General features: G+C 34.7%; 1 gene segment (V, D, J or C); it reads right to left on the bottom strand.

The window, feature by feature from the left end:
* Positions 1-5,153: 5,153 nt before the first annotated feature.
* On the bottom strand, positions 5,154-17,144 carry LOC118806339. The segment is given in 4 exon segments: positions 5,154-5,380; positions 11,843-11,933; positions 16,475-16,722; positions 17,075-17,144. Coding segments are annotated over 4 exon segments (579 nt in total).
* Positions 17,145-17,493: the final 349 nt, after the last annotated feature.

Below are 17,493 nucleotides of genomic sequence, written 5' to 3' on the forward strand. Positions count from 1 at the left end.
CCACAATCTCTAAAGGCCTAAAGAGTGATCTCAGCTTCACTTTAAAGTAATTATATGGAAATTCTCTCTACTAACTGAAACACGTCTTCTACTTTTCCGTCAACACAATATCAGACACCATCTGAGCTCATGAGCGCGTTTGCCACCCGTGAGATCTGAGTAACCACACACTCTAAAACTGTTCTCGCTCGGCTCCTTCTGTTTTTTTTCAGTCATGCAGTTTTGAGCACAGAGAAAAGTGAAGCACATGATTGTAGATCCTGACTGATATCAGCACAAACACAAATAAACAGATACAGATTACAAAGCTGACAGTAACAGAAAATATCCTCAAACTTCACTTCTGCTGCTACAAGAGAAGAGAGTGCAGTGTTAGTGATTGTTGGGGTCAGTAACTGAGAAGTATCTGACTTCAGAGTAAACACTGTCTCCAGAGGGTCCACTCTTCACTCTCAGGCTTTTGGCTGCATAATTCAGCTCCACAGCAGCAGAGTCCTGTAGAGATGAATATGAAATATTAAAGGCTGAAGATTAGAGAACTCTATGGGAATTAAGCAGTGTCAGTGTGAATGAGAGAACATGTAGTACCTGACTGGGTTTGTTCTCCACCACCAAATCATGATCTCTCACTATGATGGAATAAAGAAAGATTATGCTGAGTGTGTTTACATGCATTTAAAAATCCAATAACTGCAGAAAAACAGAGTTTGTCAGTAATTTAATCAACACGTTTTTGATCGGATTTGATCAGATCGGTTCTGACCAAGCGCATGTAAAAATCGGTTGGCTTTTTATGTACAAAATATATTATTATTATTATTATTATTATTATACACATAAGCACAATGTAAACACTGGAAATACTGGAGAGGGTGATAAAATAAACTATACAAACATTTATTATGAGTTTTCTATTGTTGTGAAGTTGTAAAGTTTTATATGAGTGTATATGTGAGACAAAAATTATACAAAAAACAGTAATGTTTATTACCTCTCACTGCTAAGAATGTGCCATTAGAAAATGTAATGTTTTTTTTTGTTTGTTTTGTTTTTGTTTTTTTTATCTAGTGATTGACTGAACTTTACTGCCACTTCCTGAGGTTCCTGTCCTGATCTTTATTTGTACCAAACCCAAATGTTTTGAGCAAACTGTTCCACAAATTTGCAGTGTAGAGTATCATTTTTACCAGACTCAGCTGAGACAAATGATGCCTCAGAAAGATTCACAGCTTGAAATCTGTGCAGAATCTATAAAAAATAGAAAAATAGAAAATAAATAGAATCAGATCAGAGCTCAGCTGATAAAGAAAATAGCAGATGACATTTCAGCATGCAGTTAAACAAACCCAAAAATTAAGAATAATTCAGGATCCTAACCTCATAAACTTACATATCATTACATCAAGATGTAAAATGTGCTTAGACAAAAAAAAACAAAAAAAAACCTGCCCTCTGCTGAACAAAGTGGGTGTAGCATGAAAAGTGGTAATGCAATAAATCTTTTTGGCTGTTTTTGTTATGTTATACAGGCATAAAATTGAATAAATAAAGTGGTCATAGGCATTTTAGAAACATTGACATTTCTTTCATAAAATAATTTTGATGTACATTTACCTTCTGACTCCAGAGTACCTCAAGTACCAGTACCAGAGACTGTTGGAGCAGGAAACAGTCTTGGGCTGAGAGGCCTGTAGCATGTAACTCACGTGCATTCTCCTATTGAAGGGTCATATTACAATCAAATGAAGCAGTTTTCCTGTCTGACCTTTCCACAATAATTGATAATCACTGATTGCATTCACAAGACAATGATGATCACATTCATTAGTCAATAGCATGTTCAGTGATCAGCATTTTACTTTCTTATAGTCATTAAAACAGGTAATACTAAAACATATGAAATGTCTCTAATAGTACAAGAATTAGCAGTCGGCCCATTTAGAGTTGAGCTTTTAGAAAATAGTACAGAAGCACCTTGTGGAACTCTGTGTACTTCACTCACCCACTCACTCACTCACTCACTCACTCGCTCAGACACTCACTCAATCACTCACACACTCGCTCACTCACTCACTCACTCAGTCAATCAGCCATCCAATCTAAGATTTTCCACAAGAGGGAGCTTTTAGCTCTCAAGCAGGTTTCTGATTTATATAATTCACGTTAGATTTTGCCAGAACTTTCACCAAACCTCACCGTAAAAAAATGCAAAAATTGACTTTCATGTGACCTGTGTATTTTTTTAGGGCCCAAATCATGGAAAACTGAATTTGTCAACTTTCACTCTCCAGCCCATACAGTCCATACATGGAAAAAAAAGCTCTGTTTTTGTGACCAACACATTTAATATATCTGTCCAATTAGCCCTGTCCATTAATGCTGAAGATATAAGGAGTATTTTAGCCTGGACTGCTTTCTGTATGAGGTAAAATACAGGACAACCAATTAGAACATAGATCATTTACATATATCAATCTCAAAGGCACAGTCTGTTTAATTCTAAGGGATGAAGAGAGGTTGGAAAATACTTATATAAAAATGGACTATGACTGTTTTGAGTACATAAAACCACACATGTGTAATAAGTGGACTTCACATAAAAAAGAAATACAATACAGGACAAATGTAGGATATGGGCCCTTTAATAAAGAAGAGAAAAAGCAGGATAATGATCATAAAGTTAACCTAGACACCCTAGAGGGGGTTAGTCATGCATAGGGCCAGCTGTAGCCTTTTGAGGGCCCTAAGCAAATGTCACCCCCCCACACACAAATTGATGTAATGTGAAATCATAGCATAACCGATTACAATAATTATAATTTTGTTGACATCTTAGTGAATGAACTAAATGAAAATCAGTTGAATTTCCCTTTAAGGGAAAATAACAAAGAAAATCTTAAAAAGAATCATTTCTGACATTAGAAACTAACTCTAATATTCAGGAGGCATATATAACCAGTATGTATTAGAAAATGAATAAAATATATTGACAAATTGTAAACAAATAAATAAGTTAATTACTTTTTTGAAGTATTTCAGTAAAAGTAAACATTAAATGAAGGCAACAGTTTTAATTTAGGTGAATATTATGTAGTTATAAAAAACATGGAAGAATAAAGCATTAATGGTTCAGCTCTTCCCTACACAGACATTTATTCTAATGACTGACCATCTCATAAAGACCCTCCTCTCACTGATAATTACGTATTGCTAGGCATCACTAGTTTATGCTTTTTTAATAAGAATAGATGTTCTATTTATGTTAAAGTTGAGAAACACAAACACGTGACACAGTTTTATTTTCAGTCAGTTTCTTGGTTATCAGAGTACCTGACTCCACCTCCTCCACCACATCGAATGTGCAGATAATGATGCACTGCAGGTAGAACTTCTCTAAGTTTTGCTTCTATTAGAAATAAATAAAAGAAAATTCATGGGTTACAATTAATAAGTTACAGTTAATGAGTTACTCTGCGGTCATTAACAGAGGAGCCCCTCACTGCAGAATACAGAGTGTCTTCTTGTGGCTGTTCTCATTTCCCTCTTCCTCTTTTAGTTTTCCTTTCATGGAAACTTAAGGTTGCATAATTCAGCTCCTCAGCTTCATCATCCTGCAGGAACAGACATGAGAGTTTAAATAAGAGCTCTTATATATCATTGGTTTTGTACATGTAATGTCAGTAATAATGGCACTAAAGCAGTACCTGTTTGGTCGTCGTCTCTTTGACTGAAACTTTAAGCTTCTCTGCAGAATTACAAATACAAGCAGGTCAGAATCTTTATCTTTATCATGTTTGTTGCATTTTCACACAAACATTACCATTAAAAGTTTTGAATCACTGTTTTTAATAACACAGAATCAGTTTGTTTGCAGATGTGTAAAAAATGAGTGTAATATGTTAGTTAAAAAAATAAGAAATGTGTCCAGAATGATGAATGTAGCTGTAAATTAATGTAAAATGACTGAAAAAGCTGTATCAAAAACATCAAAAATTGATTATAAAATTACTATCCAGAATTCATATTGAAAAACTGTAGATCAAATCTCATCAGATAACCTGACCGAAAAATCAATGTATGTAGATAATTACTAATTACTAATTATACATTATTTATCATTAAATAATGTCTTGTTCACATAAGTTTTCTTACTGATATAAATTTCTTAAAGTGTTTTCTGAATAAACTGTAATATTTAAATCCTCATTGTATGAGTTATTATTGCATATAAAATAATAAACCTTTCCAATTTTTTTAAATGTAATGCACAAGTATACTTGCATTTACATTGTAACAAGCATTTATTTACTTAAGTACAAGTTAGTTTAGGGTTAGGGTTCCAAATAGTTTCTGGTAATGTTGTCTTTTACAATCTCCTCAATTCTAGGTATTAAGCATGCAATACGATTCACAGTAATACTTGTGGTTAACATGATGGTGAGTTCCAAGATGATTTCTTTAATTTACTCTAAAAATAGCTAACGGGTTCTAGCTATTTACTGGATGAGCTCCAATGTTCTAGATAATTACTATGGAAAAGATTGTGATATGTACTATGACTAATTTACACCAAAATGCTTAAGTTCTAGCCTTTAATTTGAAAAAAAAAATATGTAGTTAAATATATAACAACTGGATAATAATTGTAATCTCACACATTGAAGCAGGAAAGTAAATCAGAAAAATCAGAAAAATGTAAATAGTAAATATCCAGTAAAACCACAGCAAGAAATATTGTTTTGTTAAAGAGGCCAGATTCAGTTTCATTTTTAGGTTACAGTCAGGTACATAATACATAATACTGTTTACCTCATAAAACTACCTACAACTGACAGAGAAATGTTCATTTTCACATTACAGTTAAATTGTTTGTTAAAGTGTTTCTCTTTATCACCTTGTTACTCCAAATAAATATCTAATTATGAGTATTTTACTGTGGCATTTCTCTGCATATTTATGCACTACAGTGTAATTTAATCATTATTTTACCCAAAATAGTTACACAGCACTGTGGAGTTTGTAGCTCACAATAACACAGTTAATATCTGCAAGCTGGAATTTACCATCATGTTGCCTAAAATAAATACCCAGAACTTTGGAGTTTGTACCAAACACTTAACCTGTTACCTGTACTTTGAATTTAGATGACTGTAAAAGAAAGTGTTTTCTAGTTTTTGAGTTGGATGCAGCAGAATTTCTCATATAATGTATCACTTTGATGAAAAATTGAGGATTTTGTTTTGTGACTGTAGTGAAAACTCACCACTGCAGTGTTCACAGTTTCTCCTTTTACAGTTTAAAATGGTTTGGACAGAGATCACAACCACACACACTCCTAAAGCTGCTCCCAGACAGATCACTACAGGATCCAGAGGCCGTGCTGAAGAACATGAATGATCAAAATTATAGACACCTTCAATCACTATCAAATATGAATATAAAATTCAATGAATAATCAGGCGCACTTGGGCAGTGTACGCGTCTCACAGCAGGTTCTGCACATCTCCAGAAAACATCTTCACATTAGCTTTTTAAGTGGAGCTGTTTTCACCACACCTGTTTTTGTTGTTGTTTGGGCTCAAATGACATTTTGTTGGTTTTTTTAACTTGAAAATAAGTTAAAACATCTACAGAGAAAACACTTCTGCACATATTAATACATAATAATTTGTTTGTTTATTTGCTGAGTTTAACATATTGAAAAAATAAAACATAATATATAACCTGTGCAAAAGTTAAAAAAAAAAAATAAATCTGCAGTAAAATTTACAGAGAAGAGGCACATTTAAATGTGTTCTCTGTAGAGGATGTGTTCATGTATTTTTAACAAAACATGCAAGGGTGAGCAGGGTGTTCAAACTTTTGCAAATGGCTGTTTTTACAAAGTGCCTGAAGTTTGCAAAATGAGTTAACAAACACTTCAGACTCTCTCACTTATGACTGTTGTTAACATTAGGAAGATTAGGAAGGAACATTTTTCTTCTCTTCACTATGATCTATGACCTCATAGTGAGAGGTAATGCAAAGGTTAGTCTCCTTAGTTAGCACTCCAGTGATGTAAAAAGTCACAGATGACCATTTAGCAGTCGTTTGTTTTTTAAACAAAAAGGAAAGGAGGTCATGGTGAAATAATTTTCCACAGGTGGCAGTGATTACAGCACACAGACAAGAAATATTGTTGTATCTAAATGCTTTTCTTTAAATAAATATATTTATATTGAATAGTTTTACTGAACACTTACTCAGTTCTACTACTGTTACATTTCCAAAAATGACCTTTCCACAAGCAGCCACAGCGCAGTAGTAAGTTCCAGTATGGTGGTGGTCGAGGATGTTCTTGGAGAAGTTGTACACAGAGCTGTTTGTAGAAGAGCTGATCTCACACTGACGGCTGCTGCTGTTCAGATGAGTGTAAACGATTTCAGGAAAGGATTGTCCTGCAGCAGCTCTGAACCAGAGCACTCAGAGTTCTGCTGCTCTGATCTCAGAGAGGACTGTGCACTGCAGAGTGACCGACTCTCCTGGAGAAACTGACCCCTGTACTGGAGTTTGGAGCACTGAGAAGTTTAACTCAGGATAACCTATTAAGAATATAAAATTTAAAAGATATTGTTTCACTTAAAGTGTGAAAATAAACTACCCAGCACTGATACATAAATCACATGGAGTCACATTCTTGCTATATAACTTGCTAGTGTGTAGCATAAAAACCTGTGACTGACAATACTTTGACAAGATACAAGCAAAATCAACGATCTATTCTCTGTATTTACAGTCGTTATGTTAGAAATATACCATCATTAAGATAATGTTTCCCAGCCCTGATCCCTCACTGCTCTAACACACCTTATGCTACTAATCAGCTCATTAACAAGTGCTGACTGAGTGGAAGTGAAAGTATTAAACTGTGCAGGACAGTGACCTCCAGGACCAAAGCTGGGAAACACTGCACTACAGAGGTCAGATGGCTGTGGTCAATTTAATTCAGAAATGTACTCTTCATTACAGCAGTGCTGAGATTTACTCACCCAGAATCATTTTGAGGCCAAGGAATCTAATTTTACGTCATGTAATTTTATGTTATGTAATTTTATGTGACCTGTATGTTTATATTAAGTTTTGTAAGAAAAGTTCTAAAAAGTAAATGATTATGAGGTGGTCTGGAGAGAACTTTTGCTGTTGAGAAGAAGTGCAAATTTAAATAATGTAAAGTTAGACTTTAGGGGGAAGATGTCCCCACAGAAAAGAAGTGAAAGACCCCCGTTTAGCATGTTGCCCAAAAAATATTACTTAGATTTTTATCATTAAGACACAAAGTTGTTCACTGGAGTTTGACTGACTAGTGTTACATGCTAGTTATTGACCGTTAGCTAAAATTGGACAACATGCTTAAATTTTCTACCACACTTTAGTTGTCTTGCTGATTTTTATGTGAGTTTTGAAGCTCAGTTATATTATCTGATCTGTTCTATCATGTTTAATAATCATTGACCACTTAACCCTCCTTTTATATTTGGGGCCAATTTGACCCCACTCAATGTTTAACGTCTTTAAATAAATGATTGACATCATTTTCTAGCTTCACATTTAATGACTCTACCTAATTTAATGGGGACAACTGGGTAAACATAAAATTAACATGATGATATGTTTTCAATGTCCTGTACACATGTTGTACTCATCGGTGTCCTTTAGGTCAATTTGACCACAGGCTGTTTTAGCTGACTTTAGGGCCCTAACCTAACATAACCATATCTGTAGTAGTGTGAGAACCACTGACAGTTTACACAACATGGGGGGAGGGGAAAACATCATTCTCGTCAGAACTTTGGTATTTCCCATGCTGAGGGGGCGGGAAAATATGGTTTCTGCGAAGATATTGATAGTTCACACAACATAGGGGTGGAGCAAACACATAAAAGTTTGGCACAGCAGCCTTCTAAGCCATGTCTCTTGGTACTCTGTGTGCTCTCTCTTTCTGCTCTCTTTCATGGTCAAAGAGATGTGACAACACCAAACTGGCCAAATACGGTATCAAATACAGGCCACATTTGATGCACAGTCCAGCTATGCCTGGAATATTCAGGTGTACACTGGAAAATCCTCTGGAGAAGCACCTGAAAAAAATCAGGGTATGAGGGTGGTACTTGACATGGCTGAAGGACTGAATGGTCAAAACGTTACATGTGATAATTTTTTCACATTGTACGCCCTGGGTGAAGAACTGCTAAAAAGGAAGGGGTAACACTTTACATTAAGGGTCGCTAATCAATCATTAAATATATAATAATCAGCTATTAGTTTCCCATTAATCAGTTATTATTTAACTCTTCATTAAGCATTAGCTATTACTTAGTAATTGATTAAGCACTTATCAATTAGTAATTAAGTATACTGTTAGTTGATAAGTTAGTTTGTCGTTAGTTTGTGGCTTACTTACTCATTATCTGTGTGCTAATTGCTGCTTATTACATTGTTAATTAACTAATAAGTATTTTCTTCATATAAAGAAGTAATGTGATAACTTACTAGCACTTATGTGTTAATCCTGCTAATTATCTGTTAATTAACTTTCCATCACCTCCATATATTCAGTTGCTTCACTTTTCTCACTTTAGTTCTTGTTCATTAAAGATGCTTATGGTCACATCTGACCGTAAGATGAGCGCACACAAATTCATGGACGGTTTTGTTATTCATCACGTTCATCTTGGCATATCTGTACTCATATCTGGTAGGAGTGCATGTAAATTTGGGCATAAATGCTGGACATGTGGCTAATTAACCAAAACTATTATCAACATAATCTGTAATTGCAAAAATAAGAACAACAATAGAAAATTTCAATAATACTAATTTGTGTGCATGACAGTCCAGTACAAAAGTGGATGTACTTACTTTACATGCACATTGATATAAACAAGTGCTGCAACTATTTCATGTTCCATTTAAAGACACATTACACTGTGCTTTTGTTTCATACTACTGACTCACAAACACAGCTTCAGTCATACACTGCAATAATACAGCGTTTATTTTAAGGAATTAATTACACTAAACAGTCACTCTACTATGATAACAACACTGAGTATTTTGTTTTATTTCACATTTTATTTTTTCCAGTTGTTTTCATTTTAATACTAGTAAGTTTGGTCAGCAGGGGAGGAGTGCACTCACTGCTGGACATCAAACTCCACCCACGAGCACGGCCATTAGCTTTCATGCCAAACACTGCCATTGGCTGGCTACTGAAACATCTGCATGAATTAGTGTGTGCTTTATGTAAATGATATGTAAATGAGGTGCTGGTAGGCTGGTTTCATGCACTGAAGCTGATTTATTATTTATGCTCAAATCTCCACTTGTTTCCACATCATACAAAATTGTTATGAATCAGACGCAGAGCAGTTCATACCTTATAAAAGGCAAAAAAAAGTGTTTTTTTTTTCACAAGATTCGTTTTTCACAAGATTCGTGATTACTTCCGGTTTAAAGACCTGATCTATTGTTTAACAAGAAATTATATTTAAAACAAGATTATTTTGGAACTGTTGGAGAAATTCAGTCGCCTCTCAGTAGGAAATGATCATGGTCAGAGAGACCTGTAGATTCCTTATGTTCATTTTCCTAGTGAAGGGTCATATTACAATCAAGGGAGGCAGTTGTCCTGTCTGACCTTTCCACAGTCATTGATAATTATTGATCACATTCACAAGACATCAATAATGTTTTTATATTGTAAATGAATCTCTGACCATTCTGTTTACCTCTGTCTACTTACAGAATGACTGTATCTGAGTGTTTGTCCCAAAATTAAATTCCAAAATGTATTTCAGCTTTGAAAAATCAATATCTATTTCATTTTTTTTTAATTATTATTTCCTCCAGTTGTCGTTTCAGTTCAAATAGGTATTTTGGAAAGTTATTCAGTTAAAACGGCATAAAGAATGTTTCAATTGCAAGTAAATATAATTCCATCAGAGCATGTCATGTTAACATTTGACAGAGCAAAGTGTACCTGCTTGAGGAACTCTCTGTGTCCAGAGAGTGATTTCCACACTTAAGTATGATATTATTTGGCAAATTATTTGCAAATTTTAATATGTTGAAAAAACTAAAACAAAAAATCTAATATGTGCCATAACTTTTGCATGTGCACTGTTTGTATTTTTAAAAATGTTTGTATTACTTTTTCCAAAATATGTTAAATTCAGAAAATAAACCATGATTGTGCCTTAAAATCTGCAGAAGTGTGCATTCTGTAATATATATATATATATATATATATATATATATATATATATATATATATATATATATATATATATATATATATATAAACACAAAGCTTTACTTTAAACTAATTATATGGAAATTCTCACTATTATGTGAAACACATCTTCTACATTTTCATCAACACAATATCAGACACCATCTAAGCTCATGAGACTCACACATGTGAGATGTGTGAGTAACCACACACTCTAAAACTGTTCTCACTCGGCTCCTTCAGAGAACTGACACTTCATACCAAACTGGACTGTTTTTTTTTCAGTCATGCAGTTTTGAGCACAGAGCAAAGTGAAGCACATGATTGTAGATCCTGACTGAAATCAGCACAAACACAAATAAACAGATACAGATTACAAAGCTGACAACAACAGAAAATATCCACAAACTTCACTTCTGCTGCTACAAGAGAAGAGAGTACAGTGAGTCAGTGATTGTTGAGGTCAGTAACTGAGAAGTATCTGACTTCAGAGTAAACACTGTCTCCAGAGCGTCCACTCTTCATTCTCAGGCTTTTGGCTGCATAATTCAGCTCCACAGCAGCAGAGTCCTGTAGAGATGAATATGAAATATTAAAGGCTGAAGATTAGAGAACTCTATGGGAATTAAACAGTGTCAGTGTGAATGAGAGAACATGTAGTACCTGACTGGGTTTGTTTCCCACCACCGAATCATGATCTCTCACTATAATGGAATAAAGAAAGATTATGCTGAGTGTGTTTACATGCATTTAAAACTCCAATAACTGCAGAAAACAGAGTTTGTCAGCAATCTGATCAACATGTTTCTGATTGGATTTGATCAGATCGATTATGACCAAGTGCATGTAAAACTCACAGAAGAAGACAAAGTATTTATCAACTTCTTTGCATCATGTAATGTGAGATCAGGCCTGACCAAAAGTTTTATTTTGTTGTTATTTATTTATGTATTTATTTATTTATTTGTTTGTTTGTTTGTTTGTTTGTTTGGTGCTGTTAATGTTGCAGTCTAGTAACACAACATTTAAAAATGCATAATCAGTCATTATTTACAAAAGCACAATAACACCATATATAACAGATTAAGCTACACTCACCACTGCAGTGTTGAATGGCTTGAGCGCAGATCACAATCACACAGATTCCCAAAGCTGCTCCCAGATACAACACAGTGGGGTCCACAGGACCCCCTGCAAGATATAAATGATCAAACCACTGTAATATTTACTTTCTTTTAAGTTCAAAGCAAACACTGACTGTTACATGTTATTGCACCACCAGTACATTAATAAAACTTAATGACATCAATAAAATATGAATGATGCTCAAATAAAAATATAGATGCAATTTCCTGTGTTTACTGTGTTGCCAAAATGCTGTTCACTGTAACTCCAATGATGTCTAATTCATGATGACATCCAAGTTAACAAATTCAGCTCTAGAATACAGTCAGATATGGAATAAATTTGGAATTTGTGATTTACCGTTATTGCATTATTGCTCAAAGGACAACAGCTTCATAGCACTTAAAGTATACAGGTACACAACACAAAGCAGACAAACAGGCTTACCTAATTGTACTGATGATCCATTGCCAAAAATGATCTTCCCACAAGCAGCCACAGCGCAGTAGTAAGTTCCAGTATGGTGCTGGTCGAGGATGTTCTTAGAGAACTCGTAAAGAGAGCAGCTTGTAGAACAGCTGATCTCACACTGACGGCTGCTGCTGTTCTGATGAGTGTAAATGATTTCAGGAAAGGATTGTCCTGCAGCAGCTCTGAACCAGAGCACTCGGAGTTCTGCTGCTCTTATCTCAGAGAGGACTGTGCACTGCAGAGTGACTGACTCTCCTGGAGAAACTGACCCCTGTACTGGAGTTTGGAGCACTGATATGTCTGACTGAGGTTGACCTGGTGAATATAATAATGGCATTTCGGTTTCCCACATGACCATTCAGTTTGTTCAGTATTAAACATTTTATTTCGTTAAATGTGGTTATACTGCAGCACTGATTGTTGGATTGATCAGTGTAATAGGTTTAAATTAAGGGCACCAATATGTTTAATTGCCCTGGAAAATCTAATATATACAATAACCCTGACATAGTATGTATATGTATGATATCAGTAATGATAACATTATAATAAAAGTAAAACATTGAAACAGCACTGTGTCTATTATGCTAAGTGTAACATTGACATCTAATGGATATTTTAAAACTAAGTATCACATTTATACTAGAATCGATATTATTAAGGTCAGTAGCAACAATGTATTTGAGACTGGCCTCAGATAACAGATTTTAAGAAAAAAATTAACTTTACACGTTAAGAACACTGGAAACAATAAATTATTTATATTACCTGTGACAGCTAAGAATGTAGCATTACAAAAGTTCATTGTTTTCTCTCCTGCCGCTGCACAGAAGTACATTCCTTCATCTTCTTTAGTGACACGTTCAATACTGAGAGAAATGCCACTCGCAATTCTGTCTATTTTAAATCTTGATTGGTCGAAAGGAGCTGAAATTATTGAGTCCCTATTTTTAAACTTTGACCCCACTTCCAGTGGAGCATGCTCCAGTCTTTGTTTGTACCACATCCTAACATCTGCATCTGAGTCATCTACAGGTGGGCAGTTGAGAGTGACTGCTTTACCGGGCTCAGCTGAGATGAACAACAGCTCAGAATTTCTCACTGCTTGAACAGAATCTGTAAAGAAAAGTTTAATCTATTTAATCAAAGCTTAGTCAATGAGAAAAATACGGATGAGATGTAAAACAAGCAGAAATAACAATACTAAATGTAAAAAATATTTTTTTGAGTAACTTATGAAACTTACATATCTTGTAGAGAAGTAAGATGATAATCACAGCTGGAGGCATTGTCAGAAAAACAACAGCTATAACTTGAAACTTGAAGGCAGATGTGTAGGCAAAGGTGTAACTGAGTAAAGCTTCAAACTGTATGAGCTTGCTGGGGTCTTAAACTGAACCTCATTGGCTGGTAAAAGTCACATGGTTCTTTCTGTCTGCATGACATGTTTGGCCACAAAAATGTTCCTATTGGCTCCTTCTATGCCAGTATAATTAGTAATAGTTTTGTTTCCTGAAAAAACATTCTGTGATATTACTGATCTTACTGACTGAAACGTTTACAGCCTCTGTAGAAAAAACAGGCGAATGTAAGAAAGCTACTATATTTCCTTGGGAAGGTTTCAAGACCTGATCTATTGTTTAATAGGTAATTATTAAATAAAAATAAGGTTATTTTGGTACTGTTGGGGCAATTCAGTTGTCTTTAGTAGGAAACAGTCATGGTCCGAGATGCCTGTAAAAGTAACTTATGTTCATTCTCCTATTAAAGAGTCATATAACACTTAAGTGAGGCAGTTGTCCTGTCTGACCTTTCCACAGTAATTGATAATTATTGATCACGTTCACAAGACATCAATAATGGTTTTATACTGTAAATGTATTTCTGACCATTCTGTTTACCTCTGTCTACTTACAGAATGACTGTATGTTTGTTTGTCCCAGGAACGGCCTTAGACTTTTTTCTATATTTTATTTTCAATAAAATTCAATATTTACAAAATCTTCAGAACTTTGCCTTTCATGTAAACAAAAATGACTTTAGATAATGCCTTAAAATAATATTTTATATGAAGGTTAGTAATAAGTCAATATGTAGTCAAAGTCCAATGCTGAATGTATGAGATATTAACATTAACAGTACATCATCAGGTAGCATTTTATAAATGATAAATCCAGGGTGACCATGTAAAGAGTCCAGTACCATATTGAGTCAAATTCAGTGTTGAAATAATAATCTGCAGAAATGAATTTACAGTCTGATTTTTAATGAAAATGAATAAAGATATGCTGTGTAGGAAATACCTATCATGTTTGGTGATACACACTGACATTAATTCAGCAGAAATATGTAATAAAGTATAAATGAAACCTTTTAAGTAGACATCTACTTTTCATTTCAGAATATTTTATTGCAATTATTTTAAAGACACATTTCAAACATTTACACTTCATAAACGTCATTGCATGCATAGTACAGAAATATGGCGTGATTGTGTGGAGGCACAGCACGTTATAAAAAACAATTGTGTGCTTACCATTAGGATTAAATTCCAAAACATATTTTGGCTTTGAAAAATCAATATCTATGTATTTTTTTTAAAGTTATTATTTCCTCCAGTTATTTTTGTTTGAGTTCAAATAGGTCCAAAATGGCAACTTATTCAGTTAAAATGGCATAAATAATGTTTCAAATACAAATAAACATTATATATATTGCTGCTGTTGGAAGAAAACCTCGTATCTCCATTTTTGTCATTATTAAGTTTTTGACGTAATTTAAAAATGCCTATTGCTCTTTACATTGTGTGTAAATTTCATGAAGAATTGACCAAAATACATGACCAAAAATTACCTAAAAAGGATGGTTCCATTGATTTATATCAAAAGTAAAGTATGTTTTTTTTTCCTTTTCCTGTAAAGTTAGCATTTTGGACATATGAGGTTTTCTTCCAAAGACAGTGATATTCAGATTTTAAACTGGTGTACTTTGAATATCATAAACTACAGTTTAAAGCATCAGAAATAATCTGTAAAGGCCTGAAGAGTGATCACAGCTTAACTTTAAACTAATTATATATGGAAATTCTCACTACTATCTGAAACACATGTTCTACATTTCCATCAACACAATATCAGACACCATCTGAGCCCATAAGCGTGTTTGCCACACGTGAGATGTGTGAGTAACCACACACTCTGAAACTGTTCTCGCTCTGCTCCTTCAGAGAACTGACACTTACCAAACTGGACTGGACAGTCACGCAGTTTTGAGCACAGAGCAAAGTGAAGCACATGATTGTAGATCCTGACTGAAATCAGCACAAACACAAATAAACAGATACAGATTACAAAGCTGACAGTAACAGAAAATATCCTCAAACTTCACTTCTGCTGCTACAAGAGAAGACAGTCCAGTGAGTCAGTGATTGTTGGGGTCAGTAACGGAGAGGTATCTGACTTCAGAGTAAACACTGTCTCCAGAGCGTCCACTCTTCATTCTCAGGCTTTTGGCTGCATAATTCAGCTCCACAGCAGCAGAGTCCTGTAGAGATGAATATGAAATATTAAAGGCTGAAGATTAGAGAACTCTATGGGAATTAAACAGTGTCAGTGTGAATGAGAGAACATGTAGTACCTGACTGGGTTTGTTCTCCACCTCTTACTATGATGGAATAAAAAAAGATTATGCTGAGTGTGTTGACATCCATTTAAAACTCCAATAACTGCAGAAAACAGAGTTAGTCAGCAATCTGATCAACATGTTTCTGATTGGATTTGATCAGATCGATTATGACCAAGTGCATGTAAAACTCACAGAAGAAGACAAAGTATTTATCAACTTCTTTGCATCATGTAATGTGAGATCAGGCCTGACCAAAAGTTTTGTTTTATTGTTATTTATTTATTTATTTGGTGCTGTTAATGTTGTAGTCTAGTAACGCAACATTTAAAAATGCATAATCAGTCATTATTTACAAAAGCACAATAACACCATATATAACAGATTAAGCTACACTTACCACTGTGGTGTTGAATGGCTTGAGCACAGATCACAATCACACAGATTCCCAAAGCTGCTCCCAGATACAACACAGTGGGGTCCACAGGACCCCCTGCAAGATATAAATGATCAAACCACTGTAATATTTACTTTCTTTTAAGTTCAAAGCAAACACTGACTGTTACATGTTATTGCATCGCCATGATATTAATAAAACTTAATGACATCAATAAAACAGTAACAAAAGTGGTCAGAGCTTTAGTTCAATCTATAAATGATGCTCAAATAAAAATATAGATGCAATTTATTGTGTTGTGCGCCAAAATTCTGTTCACTGTAACTCCAATGATGACCAATTTATGATGACATCCAAGTAAACGAATTCAGCCCGCATGGCTCTAGAATACTGTCAGTTTGTGATTTACCGTTATTGCGTTATTGCTCAGTGGCTAACACCTTTTTAGCACTTAAAGTATACAGGTACACAACACAAAGCAGACAAACAGGCTTACCAGGCAATTGTACTGATGCTCCATTCCCAAAAATTTTCTTTCCACAAGCAGTCACAGCGCAGTAGTAAGTTCCAGTATGGTGGTGGTCAAGGATGTTCTTGGAGAAGTTGTACACAGAGCTGTGTGTAGAAGAGCTGATCTCACACTGACGGCTGCTGCTGTTCTGATGAGTGTAAATGATTTCAGGAAAGGATTGTCCTGCAGCAGCTCTGAACCAGAGCACTCGGAGTTCAGCTGCTCTGATCTCAGAGAGGACCATGCACTGCAGAGTGACTGACTCTCCTGGAGAAACTGACTCCAGTACTCGTGTTTGGAGAACTGATATGTTAAACTGGGGTTTACCTGGTCAATACAAGTAGACATAAGAATTTAGTGAATATTGGCTTTTGGTGTAAACTATTAAAGACTAACATTTTTTTTTCAAAATGCAGCAACATAGTAGCACTAAACAGGGTATTGTGTTAATCTGTTGGCTTTTTATGTACATAATATATTATCATTATACACATAACCACAATGTAAACACTAGAAATACAATACAGTGTCAATTTGATTGACGTCTTGTGAAAAATTGAGTGTAATAAAATTAACTATACAAAAATTTCATGAGTTTTCTATTGTTGTAAAGTTGTAATGTTCTACTTGAGTGTATATGTGAGACAAAAATGATATACAAAACAGTGATTTTTATTACCTCTCACTGCTAAGAATGTGCCATTAGAAAACGTAATAGTGTACCCGTCTCCTTTTCCACAGAAGTACATTCCTTTATCATCTGTAGTAGTTTGTACAATAGAGCGAGAAAAACGCTGGATTATTTTGAATTTGTTTGATGAAATAGTGGGGTCTCTAGCAATTGACTTTACTGCCACTTCCTGAGGTTCCTGTCCTGATCTTTGTTTGTACCAAACTCAAATGTTTTGAGAAAACTTTTCTACAAAATTGCAGTGTAGAGTAACATTTTCACCAGACTCAGCTGAGACAAATGATGCCTCAGAAAGATCCACATCTTGAGCAGAACCTATAAAATAGAATCAGATCAGAGCTCAGCTGAAAAAGAAAATAGTAGATGATATTTCAACATACCATAAATAACAAACCCAAAACATAAGA

Source organism: Colossoma macropomum, unplaced genomic scaffold, assembly GCF_904425465.1.
Source record: "Colossoma macropomum unplaced genomic scaffold, Colossoma_macropomum, whole genome shotgun sequence".
NCBI classification, from domain to species: domain Eukaryota; kingdom Metazoa; phylum Chordata; class Actinopteri; order Characiformes; family Serrasalmidae; genus Colossoma; species Colossoma macropomum.